This window comes from Heterocephalus glaber, unplaced genomic scaffold (genome assembly GCF_053883595.1).
Source record: "Heterocephalus glaber isolate CG9 unplaced genomic scaffold, H.glaber_assembly_v1.0 deba00000943, whole genome shotgun sequence".
Lineage (NCBI taxonomy): Eukaryota > Metazoa > Chordata > Mammalia > Rodentia > Bathyergidae > Heterocephalus > Heterocephalus glaber.
This window is the reverse complement of record NW_028258175.1, coordinates 7651272-7663421: the sequence shown is the minus strand read 5'-3', so window position 1 is coordinate 7663421 and position 12150 is coordinate 7651272. Positions and strand designations below refer to the sequence as shown.

The 12150-nt window shown below is 41.5% G+C and overlaps 1 protein-coding gene across 10 annotated transcripts in view; it reads right to left on the bottom strand.

Annotated features, from left to right (window-relative positions):
* Positions 1-12150, bottom strand: part of Dnah3 (dynein axonemal heavy chain 3) — a 173084-nt gene that overhangs the window by 84378 nt on the left and 76556 nt on the right. For all 10 annotated transcript variants that reach the window (XR_015450387.1, XM_087208876.1, XM_087208877.1 and 7 more), the window contains 8 exons: positions 9926-10040; positions 7577-7775; positions 6025-6133; positions 5687-5800; positions 4789-4965; positions 3124-3215; positions 1080-1299; positions 219-353 (listed from right to left, as the gene is read on the bottom strand). Coding sequence is in view for 9 of the 10 variants with exons in the window: in XM_087208876.1 (XP_087065002.1) it covers positions 219-353; positions 1080-1299; positions 3124-3215; positions 4789-4965; positions 5687-5800; positions 6025-6133; positions 7577-7775; positions 9926-10040 (1161 nt within the window). In the remaining variant the exon portion in view is untranslated. The remainder of the gene's footprint in view (positions 1-218; positions 354-1079; positions 1300-3123; positions 3216-4788; positions 4966-5686; positions 5801-6024; positions 6134-7576; positions 7776-9925; positions 10041-12150) is intronic.

The window sequence follows — 12150 nt, the reverse complement described above, 5'->3', positions numbered from 1 at the left end:
AAGGAAGACGGCTGTAGAAACAATGTTGGATTTTAAATTTCAATTCCCAGGAACAAAACTGAAGGCACAACAGATTGTTAAGTGGTCCTTTAGTTTCATCTCTATTCAGGTGCCTCTGAGTGCTGTCAGTCCAGTCCCATTTTCCCTAGGTCTTCCTAGTTCCTGACTCCAGCAGACAGTAGAAGAGGCACATTCCCATATGGATACAAGGAACCAACCTGGATAATTTTCCTGATAAACCAAGGTACTGCCTGGAGTTTCATCTTTTTGATGTTATCATTCAGTGCTTCCAGAAAAACTTCATAGTCTGGCTTTGGAAGAACAACCCCAGGAAACAAATCTGATATAATTCCCTGTTAACAAGAATTAGAGAAATACAGGATGAAGTATCAGATATGTAATCTCAATATTTTCCTAAAATGAGATCTCTAGACAGCAGAAATGTTTGAAAACCCCCAAAGTTCATTGCCTGCATCGAAACTCATCTAAAATTGTAAGTCACCACTGTCTGTTAATCTTACTTTCCCTCCCAAATAATTATATGTAAATATATATATATATATTTTGGTACTGGGGATCAAACTCAGGACCTTGCGCTTACGAGGCAGGTGCTGGAACCACTGAGCTAAATCCCTGGCCCTCCTCCCAAATAATTTTAAAAATCAGCAAATATTTAATAAATCCATAGTAGTATCTTCTAGTCACTGTAATAAGGATGAATAAGATAGTCATGGTTTCTGCCTTCACAGAGCTCACAGCTGGTAAGGAAGGTAGGCATTAAATCAATTAGGGAAACTAATTATGTTGGATAAAAAAACACCCATCCAAACTCAGCAGGAAATACTATCCTATTAGTTAAACCATTTTTGAAATTAAAATTGGGAACCAGACATGGGTGTTTGTTATTACCATTATCATTTAACATCTGGAAGGACAGAATGAGGCCACAGAGATGGTGGCTGGAATGAGAGAAGATAGGGTGCCAAAAGGTAGAAGATACACAGGTAGCGCCAAAGAAAACCTTTCCTCTTCAGCAGCTGAGCCTACATCCTTGACCGAGATCTCAAACCACTTCATACCTCAAACAGAGGAACATCTTGAGCTAAGAACTTGGCCAAGTTGACATCAAGCAAGGCCCGTAGCAGCAAGACGCTCTCATTCTCCTGGGGGTACTTGAGCTTCAGGTTGCCGGCAGCTGTGAGCACAGACTTGACAGCCCGCATACCGTAGTCATAGTGATGCTGGGAGGAGAGCTGCTCAGAGCACAGGCGATACGTAGCCACAATCTTCTGGGCGAGACTGGGAGGGCAAAAACATGTCTACAGATCCTTGTCCCTGTGCCTTCAGAAACCAGGCTTACCCACAGACTTGATGGACAGGCCCTATCATTTGAGTCTTTTAATAGAATTACCATAATAAACTAAGGAAACATAACTGTCTTTCAAAGTTGGATTAAAAAGTGCACATATATACATACCAGGTAGCGTGCATAAAGTAACACTATATACTCTCATGTATATATGAATGGATGTGCACATAAGTGCATACACATGCATTGGGGAGAATCTATCACAGTATTAACAATGTTAATCCCTAGAGAGTGGGACTAAGGGTTACTGAAGGAAAACTCACTTTTTCTACCTCTGTAACATTACAATTTTGTTCAATGTCTGTTTTACTTTTTAAAGAAAACCAATTCAAAATGTAACATACTCAGCACATAACATACATATACTTATGTGCGTGGCCATTTCTTATTCTTCAGGACACATGGCTGACCCACACTTTCAAGCCTCACATACAGTTCGGACAGGCCACACTACTGCCTTCTATATGGTGGAATGTGAGTAAGAGTGACATGTGCCATTAAAAGCTCCTCCATGAGATTCTCCATGCCCGGTGTTGCAGCTGTGACATGTAAGTGTCCTGGGTCCCGGAACCATACTTTGCTGTAGAACCACTTCTAATCATAAACATCTATTTTGGGTTTACAGTGAGTGAAAAATAAACTCTTGTCATGCCAACCCACTGGGATGTGGGGATCAGGGTTACTCTAAATAATGTATTAATATATATATTTCTGTTAGGGAGATCCTTTTATAAAACTGATTGACTTTATTTTTTTTTTATTTTATTTTTGGTACCAGGGATTGAACTTGGGTCCTTACACTTGCTCAGCAGGCGGCAAAACCACTGAGCTAAATCCCTGGCCCTAAACCTGATTGACTTTAAAAACAAAGACTGTGTTGTTCACCAGAACCAAAAATAGGGCTAAGCTCTATAGAGCTGTCTGAGTAAAGGTTTGAAAATTAACTAGATAAAAGAATTGAATGGATAAACCAATGTAATATAGGCCTACCAAAGAAATAATAAACTAAAGCTCATCTGATGGCCTAGGAAGGGTAATACATTCTACTGAGAATTTCTGTACCCCCTTGGATTACAAATCAGGGCATCCATTTACTCACTTGTGGAGACATCTGTTGTGACCCACCCCCAAGGTTGATTATGGCAAAGACAACATAAAAGTGTGTAAAATTTGGAATAGATCCATAAAAGCCATTTTCAATGATTAGTCATAACTCACGGTGGATGTGTTAGGTATGCACATATACACAACAAAGATTGTGTGTGTGTGTGTGTGTGTGTGTGTGTGTATGTGTATTGAGAAACTGGGTAGTACTCAAATGAGAAATAACCCAGTTGATTAGAGTCAGTAAATGTTATATTGAGAACAATTTAATTAAGCTGATAAATTAATTAGATAAAACTTTTTTTCTTTTTAACTTTGAAAGAATTTCATTTTTATAGTCTTTCCTTAAGCCATTTAGTAATGAGGGTGCGGATGTCTTACAGTGAGGGGTAGGGAGGATATGAGTGGTGACTTTCTTTAATCAAGTCCAGGTGAGAGAGAGGCCCTTTCTTGGGCATCTGGGCCATTTCTCAGTTAGGAATGGGGTCAGCACGAAGTCAAGGTTACTGTTCTCAGGTCAGCCAGTGATAGGAGGCAAGTTTCTCAAGTTTTTCTATTTTCTTCTAATGGGCAACTCACCTTGAATGCAACACATAAAAAGCCACTCTTTAAAAGCTTTTAGAACTCACTAGAAAACCAGTATAATATACCTTCTGGAGTCCAGGAACCCCATAGAATAGAGGGAGATCTCTCCAATGAGGGCGTAATCTGGCACCATCATGGCTACTGTCCGGAATAAGGCCTAGAAAGGAAATAATCAATGAGAACCTCAATACATACAGTGAATGTTGAAACACAGGGTGGGGGCATCTACAGAGGCAAAAGAAAGTATACGATCATTTGGGCCACTCCAGCGCCAATCAAGGAAAGGAGCACCAGAGACTAAGTTAATGCAGAGGGACTGTTCAATAGACAGATAACTTTCCCACTGACCCAGTTCAGGTACATGCTATTATAGCAGGTCTCTTGGTGGCTGTATGGAAGGCCCTATGTGTTGGTATCCCAATACCACCTTCTCCTATGTCAAAATGAGGACATCTCATTCAGCAGTTGGAGCTTCCCAGTGTTCAATACAGACATCAAAAGTCATTTAGCAATAAAAGACCATTATGCATCAAAAGAATCTCAAGTCAGACAGAACTTAATTTGACCAAATTCTACTTTGGCCCTCACTGGCCTATGCTGACCTAGAAGGGAGGAGCACTTGATGGATCTCCTGACTCTCTTCTGTTCCTAGAAAGAAAAGTGGTTTCATTGAATAAGGTTCCAGGGCACTAATCACCTCTAGCAGGTGAAGTATCATGTGCTGAAGTCAGTGGAGGTGGCTGTGTCTCTCCTATCATTTTTACCCAAGGAGACAGAGCAATACATTAATATAAAATTAGTTAAGAAGCAGGCCTGGAAGTCTGTCTCTTGTTACTCTTTTCATGCATCTGGGGGGGGGGGTTGTTCTTCCAATAGGAGGAGACCTACCTATCTTATGTCCTTTGTATTTTTGCCTACCAGGAAAGCAGCATGGTAAGGACAGCTAGGGCCATCTTCTATAGCCTGATTGGCCTTTCTTCTTATTTAAAGTCATCTTCTTCCTTCTATTAGCAGCAGGGCCAATGCCTATTGTTTGGGCTATAGCTCAGGGCAGATCTGCAATCGGCACTGAGGACAAATATGTACTCTTGGTTGGAAAGGCTGTTTGGTTTGGAAACTACTTAGGGTTAAGCAGCTTAGTAGTCAATGAGGAGCTCCTGGTGGTCCAGCCTAGGTTTGCCAGAGTTGTCTGTACTGAAGTTTGATGCTGTCTTGTAAGTAGATCTATTTCATGCTACAGTAACTTTTAAAAATTGAGCCAAGATCTAAAAATCAAATTTCATGTAATAATCCAAATATTCTGATTCTCCTGGAAAAATGAGAATATCTGATGATTCCTCCCTGGCAATCGTAGGCTGGAGCTAAGAAGTGGCTGCTGCTTCTAAATGGGGCATTCATGAGAAGCCCTACCATGCCTAGCTTGCTTTTCTGGTTCATACTGCCTGTCTTACCTACAGTGACCCTTCCTCTAATGTTCATTGTTTTCTATGCCATTAGTTATGATGCATGAATCCTTCCTTCTCCATGAGAACTTTCAAGGGAAGCAGCTGTGTTCTGGGGTCAAATACTAACTTTCTACCATTGGTACTCCACTATTACTTCTCACAGCTGAAAAAAATGCCACCTGATCCTACTTCTGGGCGTCTCTATGAGACCTTTGAATGGGACCCTCCAAAAATTTCTATGCTATCAAGTACACCAGGCAGTTATACATATACATGCTCACTTACCTTGAGGTTGTCTGGCAGCTCAGCCCTGCCAGCATACCCAGGGTTCATGGTAATGAAGACAGCACAGGTTGGGTTCAGAGAGAGCTCAGTACCTTCAAAGATGAATATCTTCAGGTTCTGGACAATGGCTTGTTGAATACTGAGTATCTGCTGGGCTACCACAGACAGCACTTCTACCTGTGGTAAGAAGCCCGGCTGGTGTGAGCTCTGCCAGGTTCCCCTTGCTTAGCAAATAGAGAATCCAATAACCTGAGAACCCAGACTTCCATGCTTAAAAGTAGGAACACAAGTTTTTGGCAAAAAAAAGGAAAATTGGGGTGTGTGTGTGTGTGTGTGTGTGTGTGTGTGTGTGTGTGTGTTAGTTTATAGTACACGGAATCTTTGTTTCAACAGTGAGGATAGTATTTGGCATATAAAAGGTATTCAGTATTTATGGGTTCAAATCAAATATTTATATTTATTGATCTCCAGACTCTGCTCAAATAGAATTAATCACTCGCCCTTTCGTGATGTGTCTTGTAGCACTATCATAGACTTCTATTATGTTCTATTTGTTTCATTTAGTTTTTATTCCTTTTACTAGATTGGAGCAATCTAGAGGGCAAGATCATTTCTTACTCATCTTTGTATCACAAACAGATGCAGAGTCACTAATATACAGTCGCTAATATAATTTTGGAATGAGTCAGAGAATGAATTAATGTGATTGGGAAGTGGAGATACACGTATAAAATAGGCATTCTGGGCCCTTGTGGATGTTTACATTTAGTTCATTAAGTACATACTCTATGTAGGGACTACAGAGGAGACATAGGCCCTGTCATTGAGGAGCTGAGAGGCCAGAAAAAGGCCATTACTTGTCTAACCCCTCTGCTCTGCAGCCTAGAAGCAGAATTACCTCAATCCGGTTGAACTCATCAAAACAGGCCCATGCTCCAGCCTGAGCCAGCCCCTTGAAGAACTTCCCCATGGCCTTGTAATCCAAACCATCTGAGCAGTTGAAGACCACACACTAGAAAGAGGGAAGATGTGGGCACCATTCAGGATGGATTCCAGCACCTTTGAATCACCCAGTACCACTGAACAGGGGTGGGGCTCTTCTCTTCTAATAATGAATAAACAGGGGCTCCATTCCTCCTGTTACACGAAATCATCCTGAAATTCATGCTCAGTTTCCCGAACGGAGGTCCCAAGATGGGTGGGAAGAGAAGGTAGCAATGAGTGACATTTCCCCACCTGCTTGGCCAAAGCTTTGGCCAGGTCTTTGGTGGTCTCTGTCTTGCCTGTTCCAGCTGGGCCCTCTGGAGCTCCCCCAAGGTTCAGCTTCAAAGCACCCATCAGTGTCCTAAGGGGAAGACAACAGGAACTCAGTGCCTGAGTCGTGAGATGCAGGAAAGAAACTGGCTTTTTGTTGATTTTGATTCATACACGTAATTTTAAAATTTTCTCTGATTATACAACCAATAAATATGTCATCATTGAAAAAATTCTGTTTTACATAACATTTTAAACTTAGAGCCCAACACAGTGCCTGATACAAGGGAAGCACCATAAAAATTTGTTTGAATGATCAAATAAATAAAGGAATACATGCATACATATATAAGTGGACCAAATAAACATGAAAATACTTATGAACTCTACATTCCAAAGATTACCAGTGCTAAAGGAATAGTAAAAATAAATATATTTCTCCCACCCAATTATGACCTCGAGTTCAGGAACCATATTTGATTCAATTCCATATCCTCAGCAAATAAATACAGTGCCTAGCATGTGGTAGGTACAAGATAAATCTTAGCAATTAATGGTGTTGGTGCATAACTGGTTCCATAGCCTCTCATATCATTTATAATTTTGGCTAACTCACTACCTGAAAGTCTTCTGAACATGTCTTCCCCAAATCTAATTAGATTTAGGGGCCCTTGATGTTATGTATGGTGCACAGGGAAGTTCAAGACGTAGTTGTTCATTAGGACTGTAACTAATAAAGTGTGTTGTTATTGGGGATTGTGACTAAGTGAGTAGATTATAGCTTCTTTTGCCACCAGGTGGGGTGGGGAATGGATAACTATGTGAGAAGATGGATATGTTCATTTCTTCCCCTCTACATTTTACTATATATGTAGACTTACTATTAATGTTGAATATCGTAAATATACTTAATACAATTTATTTTGAAAAAGAAATTATTAAATAATGACTAGAATAAATTGAATGAACAGAAATCATAGAACTAGGAAACAAGTGATTGAGGATATTGAAAGGAGAAAATACTCTTAGGTATTATTTTTTATAATATGAAATATAAAATCAAAGAAAATCTGAACATCACAGCATGGACAAATTCACAGAATGCTGGTTTCTAATGTAAGGACTTCCAAGAAAAGTGGCACAGTGCTTTGCTGAATGCAGAATGACCATCTCTCTTTGTGGGACTGGGGTCAGAGCTTAGAGACCTCTCTTCTGGTCTGTGTCCTTGGTCTGCCTTGCCTGTTTCTTGCCCATGGGGTCTTCAGGCACCATCTTGATTTCTGCCACTGTGGAAGTTTCTAAGTAAGTACCAAGTCATGCACCAGTGTTCTGTACTAAGACTCCTCCTAGGTTCTCATTACTACTAGCCTGATGGCCTAGCTTCCTTACCTATCTCTGAGACTACGGTGACTAAAGGCAAAATTCTGAAATGCAGAGGATAACAAGCCCAAAACACCCTAAACCTTCCTTCGCAGAGTCTTTTCCCTCTGGAGGTCTCTGTCCACCCCTTAAATGAGGGAGCCCCAGAGTTTACCTGTAGCAGCGGTCAGTGAGGGGCGTGATCACCAGCCTCGGGGAGTTTCCCAGATACTCGTACCCATACAAGGCTTCTGTGGTGATCATCTGCACCTGCACATCCTTCGCCTCCCAGTAGTAGCGCAGTTGTGAGATCCACTGGAAATCATTCAGGTCAGAGACCTTGTCCTCAGCTAACTTGGCCACCACATCCCGGGCTATAGGGACACAGATTTGGAAACACACACACAGAGCCGTCAGAATTCCCCATCTCCATGGACTCAACTAGAAGAGGATGTTATCAAGACTATCTCTCATTTAGTTTCAGACCCTAGGATCCTCCTCCCATCCCAACCTGCAGGCAGGTATATTGCTCAGAAGTTTGACTTTGCTGAGCAGAGGATCTGCTGCACTGTCTTCTCTCAGAAAGCAAAGTAGAGGTCCTCCGAATGTGCGTCCTCCGAAGTCACACTGCCTTGGTCCATATTCTGGCTCCACCATGAACTTGACTATGTGACTTCAGGCAAGTTATTAAAGCCCTCTGTCCCTCAATTCCATAATGTGTAAAATGGGAAGAACACAATACCTACCTTTTATGATTATTATGAAAACTAATTATGAAATATAAATATATATAGATATATAGAGAGAGAGACTATGTTCAGCATGTAAAAACCTTATATAAGTATATAATAAGTTATATAGTAACTGTTGTTATTCCCCAATTTTTGGAGGATTAGCCCAGAGGACTTCTTCTTGGCCATGTTCCAGGCTTCTAGGATCTCTTAGGACATGGTGATGAATCTATGGCACATGTGCTGCAGCGGGCTGTTTGTATCATTGAAAGCTCCAAAAGGTTCACCATCACTGTTTTAGAAGAATGCAGTCATCTGCTGGAGCTAGATAGCTGGAAAGGTGTCCCATGTGTCTGTAGTTATGTGTACTCTTCCCACCTGGCGGGGAGGAACCAGCTGAGAGACACAGTCCCAGATATTCTCCTTTCTCTCACAGGGATTGTGAGACTCATTTAATTTTCTCAGTGACAGGAGCCCTGAAGTTGAAGAGTGAATATAGGTTTGTAAAATCATTAATTATGTTTTAAGTAAGGGTTACTGAGATCTCCAAGCTAGTATGGTAGGCTTGAAATTAGGATCTTAGAAATGTACTTCTCCAAAGGCTTGCTTATGAAAGTCTACTGCCTCTCTGGGGGCAAAGTTTTCTTTATCACAATAAAATCCAAAGCCCTGTAGAGAAGAGTCCTTGAAGATTATTCTCACAGGTCTTCCTTTCTGAGGAATTTAGTTCCTTCTCAGGTTCTTCAGAGAACCAAGAAGGTCTGCATGAGAGTTCTTGGAGGAAAGTGAATCTCAAGAGAATGGGGTGGGATGGCCTTCATCATGCAGTGTGCACGTGTGTGTGTGCGTGTGTGTACCTGTGTGTGCATACTTGTGTTTGGGAACCCAACCAGTCTCCAGCCTGAGGTAGCCTAGGCAGTCACCACACCTGCCTGCATTTATCATCCCCACAGCTGGGTATGTGGCTGTGTAAGGGGCACATTCTCTTCCCTGTCTCCTATCTCTCTCTCCTCTCCTCTCTCCTCTCTCGGTCTCTGTCTGAACTTATGCTAGTCTATCTGGGTGAAATCAGACTGAAATGAGCATCAGCCCTGAGGGAATTAGATGCTGTGACATGCCAATAAGAAGCTGGGCATGTGAGCAAGAGAGATGCTGTTCCTAGGCAACCGGTCTAGTCCAGCCCTAGTTTCCTTGGTGATGATGGAGAGGGGTGGAGGTGGTTTGTTTTATATAATGATCTCACTTTTTCTCCTCCTCTTTCTCTTCCTCTTCCTTTTTAAAGGAAAAGCTGGAAGGAATCATCTCACACTACCCCCCCCCCCACCTTGCTGCCCATTTCCAGTTGCTTAGATTTGGAATATGACAGACAGAGAAGCCTCTGCTACTTACTGTGTCCCTCTCAGCAAGCTATTTACCTCTGTGAAATGTATATGAAAATAAGACAATGCAAACACTTAGTACAAAGCTTGGTACCTAGTGAGTACTCAAACATGTGAGCAATGACTGGGCCAAGGGAATAATTCACCAAGTTGGTGACTCTCAGAATGAATTTGTCCATCACAGTCTTAGCAAGAGGCTTGTCTGGAAGGTTCCTGGAAGGAGGGTTGGGAATGAGAGGGACCCTAAGATGGGGATTCACAGAGACCGTTAGCCTTGGCTTCTGTCCTTCTGCCCTGAAGTTCCTCTCAGGTGGAGAAATGCTCCCAGGTGGAGAAGGAAACAGAGGACCTGAGAGGTGAACCTGGCTGCCATTCCCAGACAGTCAGTCACTCCAGGGAAGTCTCCTGGCTCACCATGGACATCAATGACTGTGAGGGCTCCAAGAGTAAGTCGAGCTCCGCTGCTCAGCTTCCCGCGCACCAGCTCGACAATCTGTGTGATCTGCTTGTTGCTCTTTCTCAAAAAATCCTGGTGAGGGAACAGAGGAGACCACTGGTTGAATTGGGTTTTCTCCTGGCAATCCTTACTTCAGCGACTGACACCATTAAGCAGCCAGTGGCCCAAGTGAGGCTCCTCTCACCATCCTTTCCCTCACCTCCAGTCAGAGCCTCGAGATGAATCTTCCATGCATTGTTAATTGAAAGAGGCCAGATTTCGAAGGCTACACTCTATGATTTTACTTTTATAAAACTGTGGAAAATACAAAAAAATGGAGGCAGAAAAGTGATAGGCCACTGCCACAGGCTTGGCTTAGGGTACAGCTGACTACAAAGGGCATGAGAACATTTTTGTGGGGTGCAAAATGTTCAATATCGATCATGATGGTGGTGACATAAATACATACATTTGTCAAAACTGAAAACTGTGTGCTAAAATGCCTCAATTTTACTGTACATGAATTATGCAATGAACTGGAATAAACCAAGATAAAAACCCTTAAACTTTTTTTAGATTGAGAGACAAAGAAGTGTAAAAATAAAATGCAACATGTAATTCTGAATTGGACTGTGGGCCAGAAAAAAATAGATATTTAGTGGGGGCAACTGGCTAAATTTAAATTAATGAATTTAAAGGGTTAATAGATTATATAATATTTTATAAATGTTGATTTCCCAATTTGCATCATTTTGCTGTGGTTATGTAAAATGTTAACATTTGGGGAGTATGGATGAAGAGTGTAAGGGAATTCTTAGTATTATTTTTGCAAAATTCTTTGTAAGCCTGAAACAATTTCAAAATGAAGAGGTGAAAGATAAAAATGATTTTTTTAAAGGAAAAGAAATATACCATGTTAGATTCAAATTCCACCTTCCATACTTTCTAACTATGTGGTTCTGGGCAAATAGTTTTAAGTCCTTGAGTCTCAGTCTTCTGTTCTGTCAAATCTAGATAATTACAGCTATTTCTGTAAACTGTTTTGAAGATTATGTGAGATAAAGTATGTGAAGTATTTGGCACAATGTCTGATATGAATGAAACGTTGGTAATCAGCAGTAGTTGTTATTAGTAATAAAGTGCCTGGAACACAGCAAAAAAGAGAAGATTTTCAGTGCCTTCCCATTATCCTTGAGTTATCTCTAAAGCTCTTGGTTATGGTGTTGCTCTGCGTATCTCTTAACCATGCTATTCCAGTTATTCTATTTTTTTTTTTTTTGGTACTGGGGATCGAACCCAGGACCTTGTGCTTGCAAGGCAGGAGTAGTGCTGCTGAGCTAAATCTCTCCCCCTTGCTTTTTTTTTTTGCATTCCAGTTATTCTAGATCAAAGTGCCCTCAGTTACTGGACTTCGCCAGGCTGTCTTTCCATTTCCCTTCCCTCCCCTCCCCTTCCCTCCCATGCTTTCCCTTTCCCCTTCCCTTCCTTTCCCTTCATGGTGCTGGGAATGGAACCTAGGGTCTTGTGCATGCTGGACAAACACAACCCCTGAGCTATACTTTCAGCTCACCATGTTTTCATTTTCAGAGTCTTGTACATTCCACTTCCTGTCTCTGAAACACTCTTCCTATTGTTCTCCAGTTGGCTAATCCCTACTTGTATTTTAAATCTCTTCTTAGACACTACTTTTCTGGGGAATCTTCCCTAATCCCAGTCCCACTGTCATGTCCCTCCAGGACCTTCACATTCCCTGAATCTCTGTTCTTTCCTTATCATAGTTATATATAAAAATTTTTTATCTCCCTCACTAGACTATAAGTCCATGTGAATAGGTACAATAATTTGCCTCCAATTTCCCTTGCCTAGTAGTACAGTAACCTCAACACAAAGCAGATGCCAAATAAATGTTTGTTAAATGAATAATGAATGAATATATTATCTTGTGCTAACATCTGATTTCTTTTTTTTTTTTTTTTTGGTATCGGGGATTGAATTTGAGACCTTGTGCTTGCAAGGCAAGCACCAGAACCACTGAGCTAAATCCCTGGCCCTAACATCTCATTTCTTAAGAACATCAAGGCACCCAGCACCTGGAAGGAAGCTCCCCTGCCGCCATCCCAAGCTCCTAGGGCAGAGAAGGTGAGCCGTATGAGTGCCAGAAGCACCTCCCCCACACCCGTGGAAATGAGAAGACATGTAAACA